The sequence below is a fragment of the Lithobates pipiens genome, unplaced genomic scaffold, assembly GCF_037356315.1.
Source record: "Lithobates pipiens isolate NorthernLeopardFrog02 unplaced genomic scaffold, aLitPip1_a1.2 Scaffold_19, whole genome shotgun sequence".
Classification (NCBI taxonomy): Eukaryota; Metazoa; Chordata; class Amphibia; order Anura; family Ranidae; genus Lithobates; species Lithobates pipiens.
Window position 1 is genome coordinate 534,686,016 of NW_027507764.1, and position 20,214 is coordinate 534,706,229.

Consider the following 20,214-nt stretch of genomic DNA (forward strand, 5'->3'; position numbering starts at 1 on the left):
TTTCAGGCTGTTTGCCAAAGATGGGGGACTCCGGACGTAGACCTTCTAGCGTCCAGATTCAACACTAAGCTAGTCAACTTTGCATCCGGGACAGGGGACCCACTTGCATACGGAACAGATGCGTTGACTACTCCGTGAGATCAGTTTTACTGATCTATGCACTTTTCCCCGATTCAGTTGCTACCTCAAGTTCTTTGCAGGATCAAGCTGGAAAGAAAATTGGTAGCACCAGCATGACCCAGAAGGTCATGCTACGCAGAGATCGTAAGGATGGCAGTGGAGGGTCCAGGCTCTTCCCACTAAAGCCAGACCTGCTATCTCAGGGTCCGATATTCCATCCTACTTTACGAACGCTAAATTTAATGGCTTGGCTATTGCGACCCACATTCTGAATAAACGTGGGCTTTCCAGGTCAGTTATCTCTACTTTGATTAATGCTAGGAAGCCAGCTTCTAGAGCTATATATTATAGAGCCTGGAAAGCTTATGTTTCCTGGTGTGAGTCCAAGGGTTGGTACCCTCGAAGATATATCATAGGCAGAATTCTTGCCTTTCTACAATTAAGCGTTGAGATGAAGTTGGCCCCGTGTACTATTAAGGGCCAAGTCTCAGCCTTATCAATTTTTATTTCAAAGACTGCTTGCTATGCATTCTTTAGTCCAGGGTTTCATGCAAGGAGTGCTGCGGATTAATCTGCCAGTTAAATCACTCTTAAGCCCTTGGGACTTAAATTTAGTTTTGTCAGTGTTACAAAAACAGCCATTCGAACCATTGCAGCATGTTCCCTTAGTCCTTCTGACTAGGAAGCTGATATTTTCATTTGCTATATCCTCAGCAAGGAGGATTTCAGAATTGGCTGCTCTTTCTTGTAAGGAGTCATATTTGATTATTCATGAGGACAGAGTGGTGTTACGCCCTCGTCCAGGTTTTTTGCCATAAGTGGTTTCAGGCTTTCATCTGAATGAAGATATTGTCCTGCCAGGATTTTTTTCCCAAGACCTTGTTCCAGGGAAGAAAGATCACTACCTTGTCTTGATGTAGAAAGAGCCATGAAAATGTATTTAAGAAAACTGCTCCGATTCGTAAGACTGATGTCTTATTTCTTCTGCCAGAGGGTCCTAAGAAGGGATAGGCAGCGTCAAAATCCACTGTCGCTAAGTGCATTTGGCAAGTTAGAATTCAAACTTATGATTTAAAGGGAAAGATTCCCCCTTTTCAAGTTAAGGCGCACTCTACCAGAGCGGTTGGTGCTAATTGGGCAGTGCGTCACCATACCTCCAGGTCTCAAATCTGCAAGGCCGCAACTTGGCCTTAATTACATACATTTGCAAAATTTTATCAAGTGCATGTAAGATGGAATGAGGATATCGCCTTTGGGCGCAGTGTGCTGCAGGTAGCAGTATAAGTCCTCAGGTCTGGGGGTTACCCTACGGGTTGTGTCTCCCTCCCCTCAAGTAGCATTGCTATGGGACATCCCACTAAGTAATTACTTGAGACTCTGTGTCCTATGATGTACGATAAAGAAAATAGGATTTTTAAAACGGCTTGCCTGTAAAATCCTTTTTCTTGGAGTACATCATAGGACACAGAGCTCCTGCCCCTCTGTTTTATGGGGTGAGAGTATATTATTTATATTGCTTGGCTACAAAAACTGAGTGCTCCTGGAAGGAGGAGGGGTTATATAGGGGAGTCAGCTTCTTGTATTGTTTATACCAGTGTCAACACCTGAAGGTAGGCCTATAACCCACCAAGTAATTACTTGAGACTCCGTATCCTATGATGTACTCCAAGAAAAGGATTTTACAGGTAAGCTGTTTTTAAAATCCTATTTTTTATTTTTGGCTTGACTACATTTCTATGTACTTTGCAGACTTGATGGATCTGACTTTTTACTGTAACATGAGTTGGTTTGTACTTCTTATAGAGGGCGCTCTGATCGAGAGATACGTGCAGCTGGTCTCTGCCTTCAGACTGTATGGGGGTTTAAAGAGCTTAGAAAACCACTGGAAAAAGAAGGATGGAAAAAAAGTGACTTTCAGGTACAAATATCTAGCAACCAGTATTCTCTTCCTGTGCATTGTAGTAGTATTATACATGATTTATATAGCACCAACAGTTTAAAGGGAGGCAATACAGTTACAACACAATAACATACAAGCGGGCCCGGCTTAGAAGTGGTTAGTTGAAGACGTGATTGGCTTCCCTGAAAGTTTATTTTTATTTTTATTTGAGACAAGATGTACAAAAAGAAAGACATTGTGGTGCAATGACCAATGTGCTCAACATGAGCACAAGGAATAACCAATTCAGTACACAATTGCGTATCATATTTACTGCTGTACATACAGAGACCAGCGTTACAGTTTATACATATAAAGATGATGTCCGGTCACTCAGCAACTGAGTAACGGTGGGACAGGTATCAGGCAATGCTCTACCAAATATGCATGCTTGATCATGTCCAAATCTATAAACCAAGTATAAGTCCCAAACTATTCAGGTAGTTCTAATAAGAGTGGATGAACACCAAGAGTCCCACACGTTTTATTAAGACTATATTCAAAGATAATTTTTTTTCAAAATGGGAGTATCTGGATCCACTGTCGGGTAGATGGAGAAGCAGATTGATTTCATTTAATCACTAGGGCCTTGTGAGCTAAGAAGAGTGTTTCCTTAACAAGATTCTAGTGAATTTTGGCCATTGTTCCTCGTCTAGAATACCCTCAAACATATCTGTGGACCACATGCCATTGGACTAGAGAGAATTTGGGATAATACTGCAAGTGCCCTTTTCCAATAGCCAACTATAACCGTACATAACCACATAATATGAATAAAGTCAGCCAACTTGGAGGAGGTAGTTGCCGCACGGATGTGATGTGAGCAGGTGGGCATAGCTCCAAGCTCATGGTGTACCGCTACCATCCTGTTTAATGCCAATATCTCCTGAAACCGGCCCTGTTCTATCTGTTGTTTGGCCACCATTCGGTTCAAATAGATGGCGACACTCGGCTTCTGCCCCAGTTGGGCGCTGCCACTCATTGCTACTCTGCTGCCACACGGCTCTAGCCATCAGACTGACATCGACATTCGGCCCCACTCGGCTATTGCCGTTAACTGATTGGCGCCATTCGCTGCCAGCCAGAAGCTGATGCCTGCCGCCATTTGTCTTTAGCTATCAGATGGATGCCGACTCTCGGCCACTGCCGTTAACCGGATGTCACCTTCCGGATCGAGCTGCTAGTCAGAAGCTGACACTTGGCCCTATTCTACCGTCGGCCAGGCGCTGATACTCGGCTCTCGGACAGCTAGACCCTCACATTTTGGCCCCTGCTGTCTACTGTATGCTAGTGTTTAGTTCCAGTCATCCATCAGACATTATCCCGCTCTAGCCATGCATTGGGCGTCAATTTGCATTAGTCCACCAACCAGCCGACTCGTAGCTTCACTGCTTGAAGGGCTAATCCAGCAGGATTGAGAACCGCTTTATCATCCAGTTTAGTGCGTCTGTCACCTATCTGATATTTGCCTGTTTTTTTTTTGGGGGGGGGGGGTGTGTGTTCTTTTCCACTGTTTCCAGCAACCTTATAGGCTGAAGGACTTTTCCCTATTGCTTATTTAGGCTGGTCTGACATTCAGTCTCAAGACATTTATCATCAGCTAACTTGCTCCAGCTTGAAGAGTAAACAGACACTACATCTGAGTGGAGAAATAAGGAATAGAGGAGAGAGGAGCCTTGTTCTCTTTAGCCATTCAATCCATGGTGTGGAAAGCTACAGCATAAGTGTGCTGATATATTTGGGGACACTAGTATTATTATATTATATTTTTATCTCTCTAGTAGTAGAAGTAAAAAAGCTGTCCAGAAAAACAATTAAATTTGTGTTTAATACTTTAGTAATTTGTCTGTTACAAGGAAAGTGTTTTGCGGATTATGACTGCTCAGAGGATAAGGGAGGAGGAAATTGAGAAATTTGATGAGGGATTATAGGACATTGAAGAACCCTGTGTGGCTGGTGAAAATGCAATTAAACGGGTTTGAAACTTTTATGCTTTCTAAACCTAGTTCTATGGAGAGCATTGATATACAGGATAAAAATGATACAAAGAACATGTCACAAATTGACCCCCTATCGACCCTAGATTGATTCTCATATGGTAGATTCTGATCCAACACTGGTGTTTTCCGGATTCCATGAGTTTCTTGCGGTCTGGAAGGGAGATCAATATTCAGTAGATCTTCCACATTAAGGCAGGATTCACACCTATGCATTTTTAGTGCTTTTTGCATTTTGCAGATTTGCTCTACAGAATGTGTTCCATAGGAAACCACGTTAAGCTGGCTGTAGTGCAAATCTGCAAAATACAAAAAGCACTAAAAATCCATAAGTGTGAATCCAGCCTAATAGATTCCAAAACAAATATGGAGTCAGTGGAGTAGAGGTCAACCTATATGGGTTTTTCTCTGGCCGATACCGATATTTAGAAATCGCCACAGCCGATGGCCGATATATGATGCCGATTTTTGTTGGCCCGATATGTTAGGCCGATTATTTTATCTTTTATTTCCCCCCCCCCCCCCTTCATCTCATAAAATCTAACTGTTAGACACCTTTCACACTGGGGTGTTTTTCAGGCGCTTTTGGGCTAAGAATAGCACCTGTAAAGTGCCTGCAAAACGGCTCCCCGAAGCCCCGAGTGCTTTCACTCTGAGGTGATGCGCTGGCAGGACATAAAAAAAAAGTCCTGCAAGCAGCATCTTTGGAGTGGTATATACCACTCCTCCACCACTCCTGCCCATTGAAATGAATGGGCACCGCTGCCAAAGCACCTGCAATGCGATTTGGCAGCGGCGCTTCACGGGCACATTTAACCCCTTCCTCGGCTGCTAGCTGGATTATAAGTGCCCCGCTAGCAGCCGAATATCGCCGCTAAAATGACGGTAAAGCGCCGCTAAAACTGGCAGTGTTTTACCGTCAACGCCTGCCCGCTCTAGTGTGAAAGCAGCCTTAAGTGATACAGAAAATTTCTTACATTTAAACATTTATTAAACAAAACAAACATCCAATCAGTTCACTTGTATGTATAATTTAGATACTATATATATATATATATATATTATCACAGCCGCTATTTTATTCCCTAGGATCTCTGCTAAAAAAAAAATATATATAAATTTTGGGGATTCTAAGTGAATTTCTAGCAGAAAATACAGGATTTTTATTTGTAAGCATCAAGTGTCAAAAAAGATTTAGTCTTTAAATGGTTAAACCTGAGAACTTCTACACACTGAGTTGAACTAATTCAGAAGTGCAAACATTGTATCTCTTTCATCTTTTCTTGGCAGACTGCCCAGAGAGGAGACAAGTCACTTCACTGCTGTCTTCAGGCAACTTGCATTGACTTCTATTACAGAAGTAATTTGCAAGTCACGCTGAATATATAATTGGCCTTTTTTAACAGCACAATCGGCCGCCGATGCCAATTAATTAAAAAACGCCAAATATCGGCCGGCCAATATATCGGTCGACCTGTACATTGGACCATCTTACGTAAAGTCAGGGGGCAAGTGGTGGTTGGGTACTAAAAAGATTGCAGAAAATGACCACCCTCTTCTGTATTAACACCAGAACCCACCTTAAGCGATGTCTGTACAGGCCTGTAACAACTCGTTATTCTCATTAGCAAATCAGATGTTGGAATTAAAGGGTGACATTACAGGAGAATCCAAAAAAAATGTGAACGCACTGAACTGCTATAGAGAGAGTGGCTGTGTGCTGGAGGATGTTTAACCCCTAAAATAAAAAAAGGATTTACAGGCAATTAATTCACAGATCAAAAAACCTGTGGACAGAAACTGGAAGGTCTGGAAAATAGACAGACATAACACTGTTCATATTTTAGGCCTCCCAGGGCATGAAGAAGACAAATCCCCTGTTCATTTTTTTGAGAAATGGTTCATGGACATATTGGGGGTGGATGGTTTTTCACAGCTTTTCTCAGTTGAACGTGCCCATCGTATACCTAGGCAGTCCCCAATACGGGGAGGCATGCCCAGGCCAATTCAAATCAAGTTATTAAATTCTTGGGACAGATCTTATATTATCTAAGGCATGCCAGCGGGGTAATATTGAATATAATGGTAACAAAGTTTCTCTTTTCAGATTTTTCAGTTGAGATACAGAAACAAAGGGTGAAATTTGTAGAGGTTAAATAGATTACGATTGTTAAAAATGACGTATCCAATGCTGTTTCCCTCTAGATTGCACATTACTGATAGAGAATATAGTAAAGCTTTTTGATACCCCAGGAGCAGAAAATACTTGGTTGGCTAAGAGGCGGTAATCATGCCTCAAACCGCGTGGTATGTGGGTGCTTTGGAAATTTTTTTTTTCCTTATTAGTCATTAATGCAAAATAAATAAATTTATCCTCACTATTTGTCTTTGCAGCTGTTGTCGCCAGGACTAGGGTGATTGGCAATCCATGACTCGTTTTGTATTGGTTTTTGATTTGGGGTTGGCTGCAGCGGGGGGTGTTGTGGTGGATTCTGGGTCTGGGATTGATCTGGAGTGGGTTTTCTGTCACTTTCTGTCTTAGTGGCAATAATCGCAAGGCTGGTGGCTCCCATAGGTGTGGGGGGAGTGGAGGGAATAACACAAGCATCAGACCTCTTGCTCCTTTTTTTTTTTTTTTCCTCTTCCATCCTTCTTCACGCTCGTTACTTTTTCACTTGCTCATTCCAGGGAACCCTTTTTTTTGTGGCGTGTCCAGCAGGGGCTTGGAAAGGAAGGTAGGGGGTGGGGAGGTGTGATGGGGTACTGGTGTCTTCCGGAGTCATCACCACTCCTTCTCCTCAATTTTTCGTAAGGTACTAATAAGATTCTGTCACCTGCTTCCAATTGGTCCTCCATATGTGTCCTGTGAGGACAAGGTTTGCAAAGTTGAAAATGTACCCAGGTACTGGTTGTATTGGGGGTGGTGGGCAGGTTTGGGGTGTTTGTTTCTTCTCTTCTTCCTCCCTCTCTCTCTCTGCCCCTCGAGTGGTGCTATACCAATGAAGGAAATGCACATTAAATGTACCAAGGATTTTTTTTTGGGCCTTTTGATTTTCCTAATATTTTTTTTCATCTGATAAAATAAAGTTGATGTCCTGGAATGTAAGAGGTTTGGGGGATATAAATGACAAGCAGTGTTTGAATAAATTGAATTTTCTAGACCAGAAATAATATGTTTGCAGGAGACCCATTTGGAAAAGGAATATATGACATTGTTTGGAACTTCAAGATATTTAAGTGGAGTATGTGTTTTGCAAGTACACGGAGCAACAAGGACCCCAAAGGTCGTTACTTGATGCTTATGTATACTTTGGAGGAAAAAAATTTTTTTTCTCTTATATTCCCCGACCAACACAGATCCTCTCTGTAACAAGATGGGTTGTCAGCCCTATCACTGGAGATTACTAAGCAAAGTTGTAACACAACACTTCAGAACTTTTAGTTCCGCCCAGGGGGCGGTCCCTAGGTTAAAACCCCCACAGCCTGCCCTAGCAGTCTGTTTTATTTTGCCTAGTGAAGGAGATGCACCTAGGAACCCTGCGGGCCCATAGGTCCATGTTTTTTTTTTTTTATGCAGAAGCTTGGCTTTTTGCGCAAGATAAACGATCCTGTGATCTTCTATCAACAGCCAGCTGGGTGACAAGCTGGTTCACTTATCCTTGTAGTTTCCCTAGTCCAGCCATCGAGCGTGTGCAGGTCGCAGCTACGTCTCGGCAGGCCACGACATACCTCAGCTCCAGAGGTGGTCGGTAAGCTTTATGCTCCGGGGCATACATATGACCGGGCTGATGTCTGTGTCACAGTATGCCGGGCCAGTAGTCTTCCCTGTACTGATCAGGAGTTGACTACCATGGGATGTCCCCCAGCTCTTCAGGACTGGTAAGTACAGCTCTCCCTGTCCTTGCCATGATGCTGAGTGGTGCGTGGCCTGGGTCCTGCAGCTTTGTCCCGCTGGATGCCTGTGTGGCTGCCCTGTGTTGGTGCAGCGCTGTGTCTGCCACATTTTTTTCTCTAGCCTCTCATAGTGCTGATCGGTGGCCATTTTAAGTATGGGCAAGGGTCAGACATGCTTCTGGCTTCAAGCTGCCATTTTCCTAGTGATTCTCTATTAGAACACTGGCAGCCATTTTCTTGTAGCCGGACTGCATTTTTTTGTGCTCTAGCAGCAGCTCCTGTGCCCTCAGCTTCCTGTTTGGTCATCGCAGAGCGCTGGGAGGTTTATCCTGTGATTCTGGACACGTGTTAGATAGTTCATCGATCGTGCGACCAGCCACCGACAGTTTTGCTATCTCTGCAACTGGGAGCGCTGGGGATCGTCAGGCACTGCTGTAATACAGCGCGGAACTGCCCGGGGTGGTGAGTCCATCGGGTTAGAGCCCCTCAGTCAGCGGGAGCAGGAGGGTGGGACTGTCACTGTCCTAAGTCCTAAGGGTGGCAGACAGAGTAGGGTCAGCATGGCTTCAGAAACTGGCGTTTCTTCCCCCGAAATCCAGGCAATTGCAACCAGGTCACCTGCGGACTGCGCCGTCCCTATGGACACCCTCGCGGCGGTCCTCAATTCGTTTATTGCCAAGATAGTCCGCACATGGGAGGAAAGGTGCTAAAAAGTGGCCCCTGCACCGTCCCCCCCGTCCTCTGGGGAGAGCTCTGACGCAGACTCGGATTATGCTGAGCCGGTGACCCCTGCTCTGTCTTGTCAAATGACACTGTCCAGGACTGTTGGGACAGTGAGGATGAGTCCCCGTCCGGGTCCGTGTGCGACAAATCGCTAGTTGGAGCACTTATCACAGCTGTGCGTGATACCCTGAAGATTCAGGAGCCAGCGGATCCCTCTGCTGATGTACCGGTCCATTTTGGGTCCTGCAAGCCAGCACGTTCACCTAAGGTTTTCCTGAATCTGACTTATTCCTTGTAAATGAACTTATCAAAATAGGGTCGCCCGCAACGGACATTTGCGATCCCCAAATACATGGCGTTGCGTTACCCCTTTGAGGAAAGCCTTCTCAAAAGGTGGTCGGCTCCTCTGGTCGTGGACCCCCCCAGTATCCAGGTTAAATAAAGTAACCATAATCCCGGTTGAGGGGACTCCTGAATTCAAGGATCCCACGGACAGGAAGGTCGAGGTGGTGGCTCGTTCCTTGTTTACGGTTGTGGGGTCAGCCGTGCGACCTGTACTGGCATCCACACTGGTGTCAGACACTGACTGAGTGGCCAAAACTTTTGCACCTTGAATTGGGAAAGCAACAGGCCTCCCCTGTCAGCGTGGAACTAGCAGACCAACTAGTGAAAGGCCTTAAGTACGTTTGTGACGCGGCCCTGGATACTCTCCCTCTGTTATCCAGGGCTTCAGTGTCAGTTGTGGTGCTGAGGTGCCTGATTTGGCTAAAATGCTGGACTGCTGACCAGGCATCCAAGAAAGCCCTGGCGGATCTTACTTTCCTTGGCGACCGGCTCTTTGGAGTCTCTTTGGAGTCTCTTTGGAGTCTCGTTAGATGACATTATTAAAAATTCCACTGGTGGTAAGAGTACTCTACTCCCACAGGCCAGGAAGGCTAACAAGCCACACCGCAGGCAAGGGCCCTCTTTTTCCACTCTCACAAGCGGCTTTTTCGTTCGCCCGGTGCTTCGACAAAACGTCCCCAGCCCGACAGGACACCCACGGACGGTCAAAAATGTCCCTGGAACCGCATGCCTGCGAACATAAAGGCTACCGCATGAAGTTTTGCCCCCACCCATGTCTGGGATGGGGGGTCGCCTTCGGGAGTTTGCAGCCCGGTAGTCCTCTCGGTTATCCGACCAATGGGTCTGCGATCTGATTTCCACAGGCTATAAAATAGAGTTCCTCTCTTGGCCGCCAAACAGATTCTTCCCCTCCAGCATATAAGTGTCCCCAGTTCGCCGGGAGGCCCTGTTGGGGGGCTATAAGGGACTTGCTGAATAGAGGGGTGATTGTACCTGTTCTGGAGCCGGAACGCTTCCAGGGATTCTACTCAAATCTGTGGCTCCCAAGAAGGAAGGGGTACGTCCAATCTTGGACTTGAAAGCCCTCAATCACTTTGTAAAAGTGCAGAGGTTCAGGATGGAATCGGTTCGCTCAGTAGTCGCTGCACTCCATCAAGGGGACTCCCTGGCATCCTTAGACATCCAGCATGCGTACCTGCACATACCCATATGCCTTTGGCATAGAAGGTTTCTTTGATTTGCAGTCGGGGAAGCCGACTACCAGTTTCATAGTTAGTAAGGTTGAATAAAGACACCAGTCCATCCAGTTCAACCTGAGCGAGTGTCTACAATTGTCCCTATCCCTGTACATTGCACACTCACATTGGTCAATACCCTCAAGGAGTTTGTGGCTCTTCCTTTTGGTCTGACATCAGCCCCTCAAGTCTTTACCAATGTACTGGCTCCAGTTTTGGCGTTGCTGCGACAACGTGGGATCGCGATTGTGGGATACCTAGATGATCTCCTCCTGAGGGCATCTTCTGCCTCAAAATTATAGGAGGATGTGGCGATCACCATGCAGACCCTGCAAGAATTTGGGTGGCTGTTTAACCTCAAAAAGTCGGTGATTGTGCCAACCCAGCGTCTGGAGTACCTAGGCTTGCTGCTGGACTCCAGGGAAGCGAGAGTTTTTCTCCCTTCAGACACATTGCAGACTCTCAGATCCATGGTAAATATGCTGATGACCCTCAGGTGGTCGTCGCTCCGCTTTTGCATGCGAGTACTGGGGCTCATGGTAGCCTCCTTCAAGGCAGTACCTTATGCCCAGTTCCACACCAGAGTCCTGCAGAAGGAGATTTTGACAAAATGGGACAAAGTGTTGAGGAACCGGGGTCTGTTGGACTCAGTGATTCCAACTATGTTGAGGGCACGGAAATCATCTTCTAGGAAGATATATCATCGTACCTGGAAGGCTTACATCTCCATGTGTGAGGAGAATGGTTGGCATCCGCGTTCCTTTTCCATAGCAAGGATCCTGCTGTTTCTCCAGCGAGGAGTAGACCAGAGATTGGCAATGAGCACAATCAAGGGGCAGATCTCAGCCTTGGCAATTTTTTCAACGACTCCTGGCATTGCACTGCTTAGTGGGTACCTTTGTTCAGGAGGTACGACATGTAGTCCCTCAGGTGCGCCCACCGTTTCCCCCATGGGATTTGAACCTGGTGTTGTCAGCGCTTCAAAAACTGCCGTTTGAAAATATCAGGGAGATTCCCCTGTTGACTCTTTCCCAGAAAGTGGTCTTTCTAGTGGCCATTACCTCGGCCAGGAGGGTTTCGGAATTGGGCCGAGGTAATGGCCACTAGATGACCAGATAGGGCCTTGTCTTGCAAGTCGCCCTATCTGGTCATCCACAGGGATAAGGTGGTGTTGCGTCCACAACCATATTTTCTACCGAAGGTGGTCTCGGCTTTTCATATCAATGAGGACATTGTATTACCATCGTTGTGTCCTAAGCCGAAGCACCCCAAAGAGGTGGCCCTTCACGCTCTCAACGTGGTTAGGGCTCTGAAGGTGTATTTGTCCGGCACGGCTCCCTTTCGGAAGTAAGACTCACCGTTTGTTTCGGTGGATGGTCCAAAGAAGGGTATGGCGGTCTCGTCGGCCACCATTTCCATGACTTGAAGGGGCAGGTGCCCACTCTACAAGGGCAATCGGGACGTCTTGGGTCTTCAAACACCAAGCGTCGGTCGCTCAGGTGTGTAAGGCTGCGACCTGGTTGTCTGTCCATACGTTTACAAAGTTCTACAAGGTAGACGTCAGTGCATCGGCTGATGCCTGTTTTGGCCGCAAAGTTTTGCAGGCGGCCGTGTAGTTGCAATTGGATATGCAAGCTTTGTTTTTCCTGGTTTTTCGATTAAAAACACAGTACTGTTGTGTTTATGCACTGTTACATTACTTCCGCAATGTTGCGGTCTTGGGGATCACTCCTGTTGAGGATACCCGGTTAAATGGTGGTGTTATACCACACACTGCTTTTTTTTTTTTTTTTGTGGGTTTAGTTTCACTAGTTCCCACTTGCCATGGTGGATGAAGTTTTTATGCTGTTTTTCCCACCCCTCGTTTGGCACTGCTTGGAGACGTCCCATTTTGTTACAGAGAGGAGCGGTGTCGGTCGATGAATATAAGAGAAAATAGGATTTTTTGTACTCACCATAAAATCCTTTTCTCTGTAATTCAATAGATTTGAACATATGTTGAACATTTTTAGTCAACTTCATTGTAGTAGCGTGGGACACTATGAAAGCTTACCTGCAAAGGCTGATAATTAACCACTTCAATACCAGGCACTTTTGCCCCTTTCTGCCCAGGACAATTTTGAGCTTTCAGCACTGTCCCACTTTGAGCTTTCAGCACTGTGTCCCACTTTGAGCTTTCAGCACTGTGTCCCACTTTGAGCTTTCAGCACTGTGTCCCACTTTGAGCTTTCAGCACTGTGTCCCACTTTGAGCTTTCAGCACTGTGTCCCACTTTGAGCTTTCAGCACTGTGTCCCACTTTGAGCTTTCAGCACTGTGTCCCACTTTGAGCTTTCAGCACTGTGTCCCACTTTGAGCTTTCAGCACTGTGTCCCACTTTGAGCGACCGACACAGCTCCTCTCTGTAACTAAATGGGTTGTATAGCCTGCCATTAGGAGAAACTAGGCAAAATTGTTACAAAATACACAGAACTTTAATCCCGCTATCAACCCTTCCCACTGCTCCTAGCAGCTTCAGCTTCATTTTTTATTTTGCATAGCAAGGAGAATTACCTAAGAAACCCTGCGGGCCTCTCTGTCCATATTTTCGCTGCAGGTTTGCTGCTTTTTGCACAAGATGAAAGATCCTGAGATCTTCTGTCAACTGCCGGCTGGGTGACAGGCTGGTTTATGATATCCTTGCAGTCTCCCCAGTCCGGCCATCGAGCGTGAGCAGGCCGCAGAGGTGGTCGTGAGCTTCAATGCTCCGGGGTATACAGTGGTGTGAAAAAGTGTTTGCCCCCTTCCTCATTTCCTGTTCCTTTGCATGTTTGTCACACTTAAGTGTTTCGGAACATCAAACCAATTTAAACAATAGTCAAGGACAACACAAGTAAACACAAAATGCAATTTGTAAATGAAGGTGTTTATTATTAAAGGTGAAAAAAAATCCAAACCATCATGGCCCTGTGTGAAAAAGTGATTGCCCTCTAAACCTAATAACTGGTTGGGCCACCCTTAGCAGCAACAACTGCAACCAAGCGTTTGCGATAACGTGCAATGAGGCTTTTACAGCGTCCTGGAGGAATTTTGGCCTACTCATCTTTGCAGAATTGTCCTAATTCAGTTACATTAGAGGGTTTTCGAGCATGAACGGCCTTTTTAAGGTCATACCACAACATCTCAATAGGATTCAGGTCAGGACTTTGGCTAGGCCACTCCAAAGTCTTCATTTTGTTTTTCTTCAGCCATTCGGTGGTGGACTTGCTGGTGTGTTTAGGATCATTGTCCTGCTGCAGAACCCAAGTTCGTTTCAGCTTGAGTACACGAACAGATGGTCGGACATTCTCATTCAGGATCTCTTGGTAGACAGCAGAATTCATAGTTCCTTTTATCACGGCAAGTCTTCCAGGTCCTGAAGCAGCAAAACAGCCCCAGACCATCACACTACCACCACCATATTTTACTGTTGGTATAATGTTCTTTTTATGAAATGCAGTGTTCCTTCTACGCCAGATATACTTGGACACACACCTTCCAAAGAGTTCCACTTTTGTCTCATCGGTCCACAGAATGTTGTCCCAAAAGTCTTGGGGATCATCAAGATGTGTTGTGGAGAAATTGAGACGAGCTTTGATGTTCTTTTTGCTCAGCAGTGGTTTTCTCCTTGGAACTCTGCCATGCAGGCCATTTTTGCCCAGTCTTTTCCTGATGGTGGAGGCATGAACGCTGACCTTAACTGAGGCAAGTGAGGCCTGCAGTTCCTTGGACGTTGTTGTGGGGTCTTTTGTGACCTCTTGGATGAGTCGTCGCTGCGCTCTTGGGGTAATTTTGGGCGGCCGGCCACTCCTGGGAAGGTTCACCACTGTTCCATGTCTTCGCCATTTGTGGATAATGGCTCTCACTGTGGTTCGCTGGATTCCCAAAGCTTTGGAAATGGCTTTATAACCCTTTCCAGACTGATAGATCTCAATTACTTTCTTTCTCAATTGTTCCTGAATTTCTTTGGGTCTCGGCATGATGTGTAGCTTTTAAGGATCTTCTGGTGGACCTTACTGTGTCAAGCAGCTCCTATTTAAGTGATGCCTTGATTGTGAACAGGTGTGGCAATAATCAGGCCTGGGTGTGGCTAGAGAAATTGAACTCAGGTGTGGACAACCACAGTTATAGTATGTTTTAACAAGGGGGGCAATCACTTTTTCACACAGGGCCATGATGGTTTGGATTTTTTTTCACCTTTAGGCTGGGTTCACACTGCTGCGGGGGGAGAACCGGATGTGATTCGCACAGCAAATCACATCCGATCTCCGTAGCGCTGCGAGTTCAGCCATACAGATAGTATGGCTGAACTCGCAGCGGTCCCGCAGCAAACTCGCACGGGACCCTTTTTTGGGTCCGCAACGGAATCGGATCGCATGGGGGTTCACACCATGCGATCCGATTCCTGTGCGAGTCGGCAGATCGCACTGCGATATGCCGACGGATCTGGGGGTGTCATTAACATAACATTGACACCCCCAGCCGTCCGCATAGGGCAGTGTGAACTGCCGGCGGGAGGTGAGCGATGCGGGAAAACGCCGCGGATTCGCGGCGTTCCCGCATCGCAATAGTGTGAACCCAGCCTTAATAATAAACACCTTCATTTACAAATTGCATTTTGTGTTTACTTGTGTTGTCCTTGACTATTGTTTAAATTGGTTTGATGTTCCGAAACACTTAAGTGTGACAAACATGCAAAGGAACAGGAAATGAGGAAGGGGGCAAACACTTTTTCACACCACTGTACATATGACCGGGCTACTGATGTCTGGATCACAGTATACCAAGGCCAGCAGCCACCCTGTAACTGCACATGAGTGGGTCTGTGATGGAATGTCTCCCAGCTCTTCAGGACTGGTAAGTACGGCTCTCCCTGCTTCGGTGTTGTGAGCAGCTGGGCATTCCCTGGGGGGGGGGGGGCGATTCCGGGGGCCACCACCTCCCTATCTTCTCTCCCAAGTCCCTATCACCCCTCCTTCCCCCCTCTGAGGGGGGTGGCTGCATGCGCTGCGGGCGGTGTGTGTGTGTGTCGCTGTTTCTCACCTGTGGGGGTCTGTGCGGCTGGCGTTGGTCCTGGTCCAGGTCCGGGGGTCCCAAAAAATGTTTATGGAGGTTGTTCTGAATGTTAGCAGGCAGCACGTTTTTATTTTTTGCTCTGTCACTGCATGGTGCAGATCTTGGATTTGGGAAAGCTATAAATTCCCCTGGTGAGCTTCAGCAGCCATTTTCTTTCGGATTCCTATTGATTACATTGGCAGCCATTTTCTTAAAGCCTGAGCACTTTTTTCACCGTTGGCCGCATTACGTGTGCTTTCTCTTGCTGCTTCCTGTATCCACTGTGTGTGTGCAGGACACTGAATGGCTCTTTGCTGAACGCTGAAGCTGCTCTACAGACCGTTGTACCGCTGGTAGGAGCTGCTGCTGCTCACAGTTTTCTCCTCTCTGCAACTGGGAACCTCCTGTGGACTACAGGCACTGCTAGTGGCATTCACAGAGCGCCCCAGGGTGGTGAGTCTATTGCTAAGTACCCCCCCCCCCACACACACACACACGTGGCGGCAGTAGGAGGGGGGGACCTTCACTGTCCTAAGTCCCCTTGCAGGTGGCAGACAGGCTAGGGTCAGCATGGCTTCAGAAACTGGTGTTTGTTCCCCTGAAATCCAGGCTATAGCAACCGGGTCACCTGCAGTTTGCGCGGTGCGCATGGACACCCTGACGGTGGTCCCGGACTCCTATGTTGCCAAGATAGAGGCAGCACGTGGCAGTAAAGTGCATGTAAGAGGCCCCTCCCCCCCCTCCTCTGGGGAGAGCTCTGATGCAGACTCGGGCCCTGCTGCGGCTGGAGACCCCTGCTCTGACCTATCAGACGTGGCTGACCAGGACCGTTCGGACAGTGAGGATGATTCCCCGTCCGGGCACAACAAGGCACTGGTTGGAGCACTTATCACAGCTGTGCATGATATTCTGAAGATTCAGGAGCCAGCGGATTCCTCTGCTGATGTACCGGTCCCTTTTGGGTCCCGCAAGCCAGCAAGTTCACCTAAGGTGTTCCCATATTTGACTTATTTTGACAAATTCATCTACAGGGAATGGGGTCGCCCGCAACGGACCTTTTTCGGTCCCCAAAAATTTGGCGGTGCGTTACCCCTTTGAGGAAAGCCTTCTCAAAAAGTGGTCGGCTCCTCCGGTTGTGGACCCCCCAGTATCTAGGTTAAATAAAAAAAACACGATTCCGGTTGAGGGGGCTCCTGCATTCAAGGATCCCATGGACAGGAAGGCCGAAGCAGTGGCTTGTTCCTTGTTTACGGTTGTGGGGTCAGCCGTGCGACCTGTACTGGCATCCGCACTGGTGTCGCAGACACTGACTGAGTGGCCAAAACTCTTGCACCGCGATTTGGGAGAGCAGAATTCCTCCGCTGTCTGCTTGGAACTAGCAGACCAACTAGTGCATGGCCTTAAGTATGTTTGTGACGCTGCCCTGGATACTCTCCCCCTGCTATCCAGGGCCTCAGTGTCAGCAGTGGCTTGTCTGGAGTAAATTAAAGAGAATTGAATATTCTTACCGGAAGAATTGGACACATCTGTCATATGACAGTGGGTCAAAAGCGCTTGGAATCTTAGGTGGTATCAGTCGGGTATTATGTGTTGTTGGCAGGTCCCCGTTAGTCACCGTATTGTCTCCGGATTTCATGATTCACTGGGACTCCTGATATAAATGGCTGGATCATACGTCTCCAAGCTCCACAAGGTCCAGCTTGCGGTACAGGCTCTTCCAGTACAGAGGCGGCACCCCGGAGGAGCTGAGAGTGGCCTGGTGCAGAACCACGAACTGAGTCTACAGATGCTGGACCCAGGAGAATGGGCATTGCATCCAGAGATATTCAGGCTGCTTTGCCTGAAATGGGGCACACCAGATGTGGATCTATTGGCCTCCCGGCTCAATCGGAAGGTGACGAAATTTGTGTCCAGGACAAGGGATCCGTGGGCAGACACGTCAGACACGCTGGTGGCTCTGTGGGATCAGTACCAGCTGATCTACGCCTTTTCTCCGCTGAAACTGTTGCCACGTCTGCTTTGCAGAGTGGAAGCCAAGGGGATTCCAGTAATCCTGATTGCCCCTGATTGGCCTCATCGGACCTGGTACGCAGACCTGGTGCACCTGGTGGCAGACGCTCCCTGGCGACTGCCGTTGAGAGAGGACCTCCAATCTCAAGGTCCAATCCTTCACCCTGCTTTACCATCGCTGGCTATAACGGCCTGGCTATTGAAAGCCAGGAATTGAGGAACCGGGGTATGTTGGACTCGGTGATTCCAACTATGATGAGTGTGTGGAAATCTTCCAGGAAGATATACCATCGTACTTGGAAAGCCTACATCTCCACGTGTGAGGAGAAAGGGTGGCATCCGCGCTCGTTCTCTATATTCAGGATCCTGCTATTTCTTCAGCAAGGTGTAGACCAGAGGTTGGCGTTGAGCACCATCAAGCGGCAGATTTCGGGTCTGGCTGTCTTTTTTTCAAAAGACCCCTGGCGTCTCACTCATTAGTGAGTACCTTTGTGCAGGGGCTGCTACATGTAGTCCCTCCAGTGCGTCCTCCGTTACCTCCGTGGGATTTGAACCTGGTTTTGGCGCTTCAGAAGCCGCCGTTTGAGAATATCAGGGAGATTCCTCTGCTGACCCTTTCACAGAAGGTGGTCTTTCTAGTGGCCATCACATCGGCCAGGAGGGTTTCAGAACTGGCGGCCTTGTCCTGCAAGTTGCTTTATCTGGTCATCCACAGGGATAAGGTGGTGTTGCATCCGCAACCGTCCTTTCTACCGAAAGTGCTTTCGGCCTTTCATATCAATGAGGACATTGTATTGCCTTCATTGTTTTCTAAGCCGAAGCACCCCAAGGAGGTGACCTTTCACGCTCTAGATGTGGTTAGGGTTCTGAAGGTGTACTTGTCTGCCACAGCTTCCTTTTGGAAGTCAGACTCACTGTTTGTTTTGGCTGGTCCAAAGAAGGGTATGGCGGTCTCTTCGGCCACAATTTCCAGGTGGATTAGACAGATGGTAGTCCAAGCCTATACCTTGAAGGGGCAGGTGCCTCCCTTTCCAGTCACGACCCACTCTACAAGAGCAATCTGAACGTCTTGGGCCTTCGGACACCAAGCGTCTGTCCCTCAGGTGTGTAAGACGGCAACCTGGTCGTCTGTCCATACGTTTACCAAGTTCTACAAGGTAGACGTCAGTGCATCGGCTGATGCCTGTTTTGGCTGCAAAGTTTTGCAGGCGGCCGTGTAGTTGCAATTGAATTTTTCATGGTTTTTCGATAAAAACGCAATACTGTTTTGGGTAATGCACTGTTGCGTTACTTCCGCAATGTTGCGATCTGGGGGATCACTCCTGTTGAGGATACCTGGTTGTATAGTGGTTTTTTTCCACACACTGCTGTTTTTTGTGGGTTTAGTTTCACTAGTTCCCACTTGCCATGGTGGTTGACGTTTTTATGCTGTTTTTCCCACCCCTCGTTTGGCACTGCTTGGGGACATCCCATTTAGTTACAGAGAGGAGCTGTGTCGGTTGATGAATATAAGAGAAAATAGGATTTTTTGTACTCTCCGTAAAATCCTTTTCTCTGTAATTCACCGACCGACACAGCACCCACCCCTCCTTTTTTCTACGTTATACTGCTTGTTGATGTACTGAAGCTGCTAGGAGCAGTGGTGAAGGGTTTATAGCACGGGGCCAGCCCCTCTGGGGCGGGATTAAAGTTCTGTGTATTGTGTAACAATTTTGCCTAGTTTCTCCTAATGACAGGCTATACAACCCATTTACTTAGAGAGGAGCTGTGTCGGTCGGTGAATTAGAGAAAATAATTTTACGGTGATTACAAAAAATCCTATTTTTTTTATCATTTTCTTCCCACAACTAGAGCTTTCTTTGGGTGGTATTTGATCACCTCTGCGGTCATTCTGTTCTGCAGTTATAGGCCGGACGGGAAATGGTTAAAGGAATTTCTAAAATTAAGAGATCAAGGAGCCAACAAGAGGAAGAAGTAATGCAAAAGGTAAATAGGGTAGAGCGGGAGTTTATACTGGATCCGATGGAAGATAGACATTTAGCTTGGCAGGAAGCCCAAAAAATGTATAGAATATTATCTTAATTGAAAGCAGAGAATAGCAGATTTTTACAAAAACATTATGAAATGGGGGAACATGTAGGTCATATTTTAGCGGTGATAACGTGTAATAGCAATGGGCCATTATAAATGGCATAATTGTATATGATACATTGAGTATTCAGAGTACATTTGTAGATTTCTATACTTCATTATATGAATATAAAATAGTAGATGTAATCAAAGTCAACAATTTTTGGAAAAATGTGTTATCCTGAAATTTAATTTAAAAGAAAAATACTGGACAGTCCTATAACTATGAAAGAGGAAGCAATATCACAAACTCCAAATAAGGCTCCTGGACTAGAGGGGTTATCATCTGAAATGTACAAAAAATATGGTCAGATCCTACTTCCTGATGAGGCATATAACACACAAGAACTCCCCAAATCAATGCAACCAACAATAATTACAGTGATCTTAAAAGCGGGTAAAGATTCATTAAAACCAGACTCCTATCGTCCTATCTCTTTACTTATCTCTGACATTAAGATTCTTGCTAGGGTACCTGCAGACTGCCTAGGTATATTCTTTGATTCATAAGAACCAAACTGTGTTTTTCCCCTCTAGAGCCACTTCTACAAATATTCGCAGACTTCTTTTTTTAATATGCAACTATCCAGGGATAATAGATAGTGTTGCCAAGCTACACCAAATAAAGGCAAGTGCACTTAGTATAACTACACAAGTGTGAAAAAGTCTTTGTGACTCGTGACATAAAAAAAGTTCAAATAATGGATGTACCAAGTGGCCTGGGACTATACCAAGACCCTACATAAAAA

At 46.7% G+C, this 20,214-nt stretch overlaps 1 protein-coding gene across 7 annotated transcripts in view; it reads left to right on the forward strand.

The window, feature by feature from the left end:
- The window catches only part of LOC143997550 (catenin delta-1-like), a 575,442-nt gene that overhangs the window by 436,207 nt on the left and 119,021 nt on the right, over positions 1 to 20,214 (forward strand). For all 7 annotated transcript variants that reach the window (XM_077493212.1, XM_077493213.1, XM_077493214.1 and 4 more), the window contains one exon: positions 1,924 to 2,038. In XM_077493212.1, coding sequence (XP_077349338.1) covers positions 1,924 to 2,038 — 115 coding nt within the window. The remainder of the gene's footprint in view (positions 1 to 1,923; positions 2,039 to 20,214) is intronic.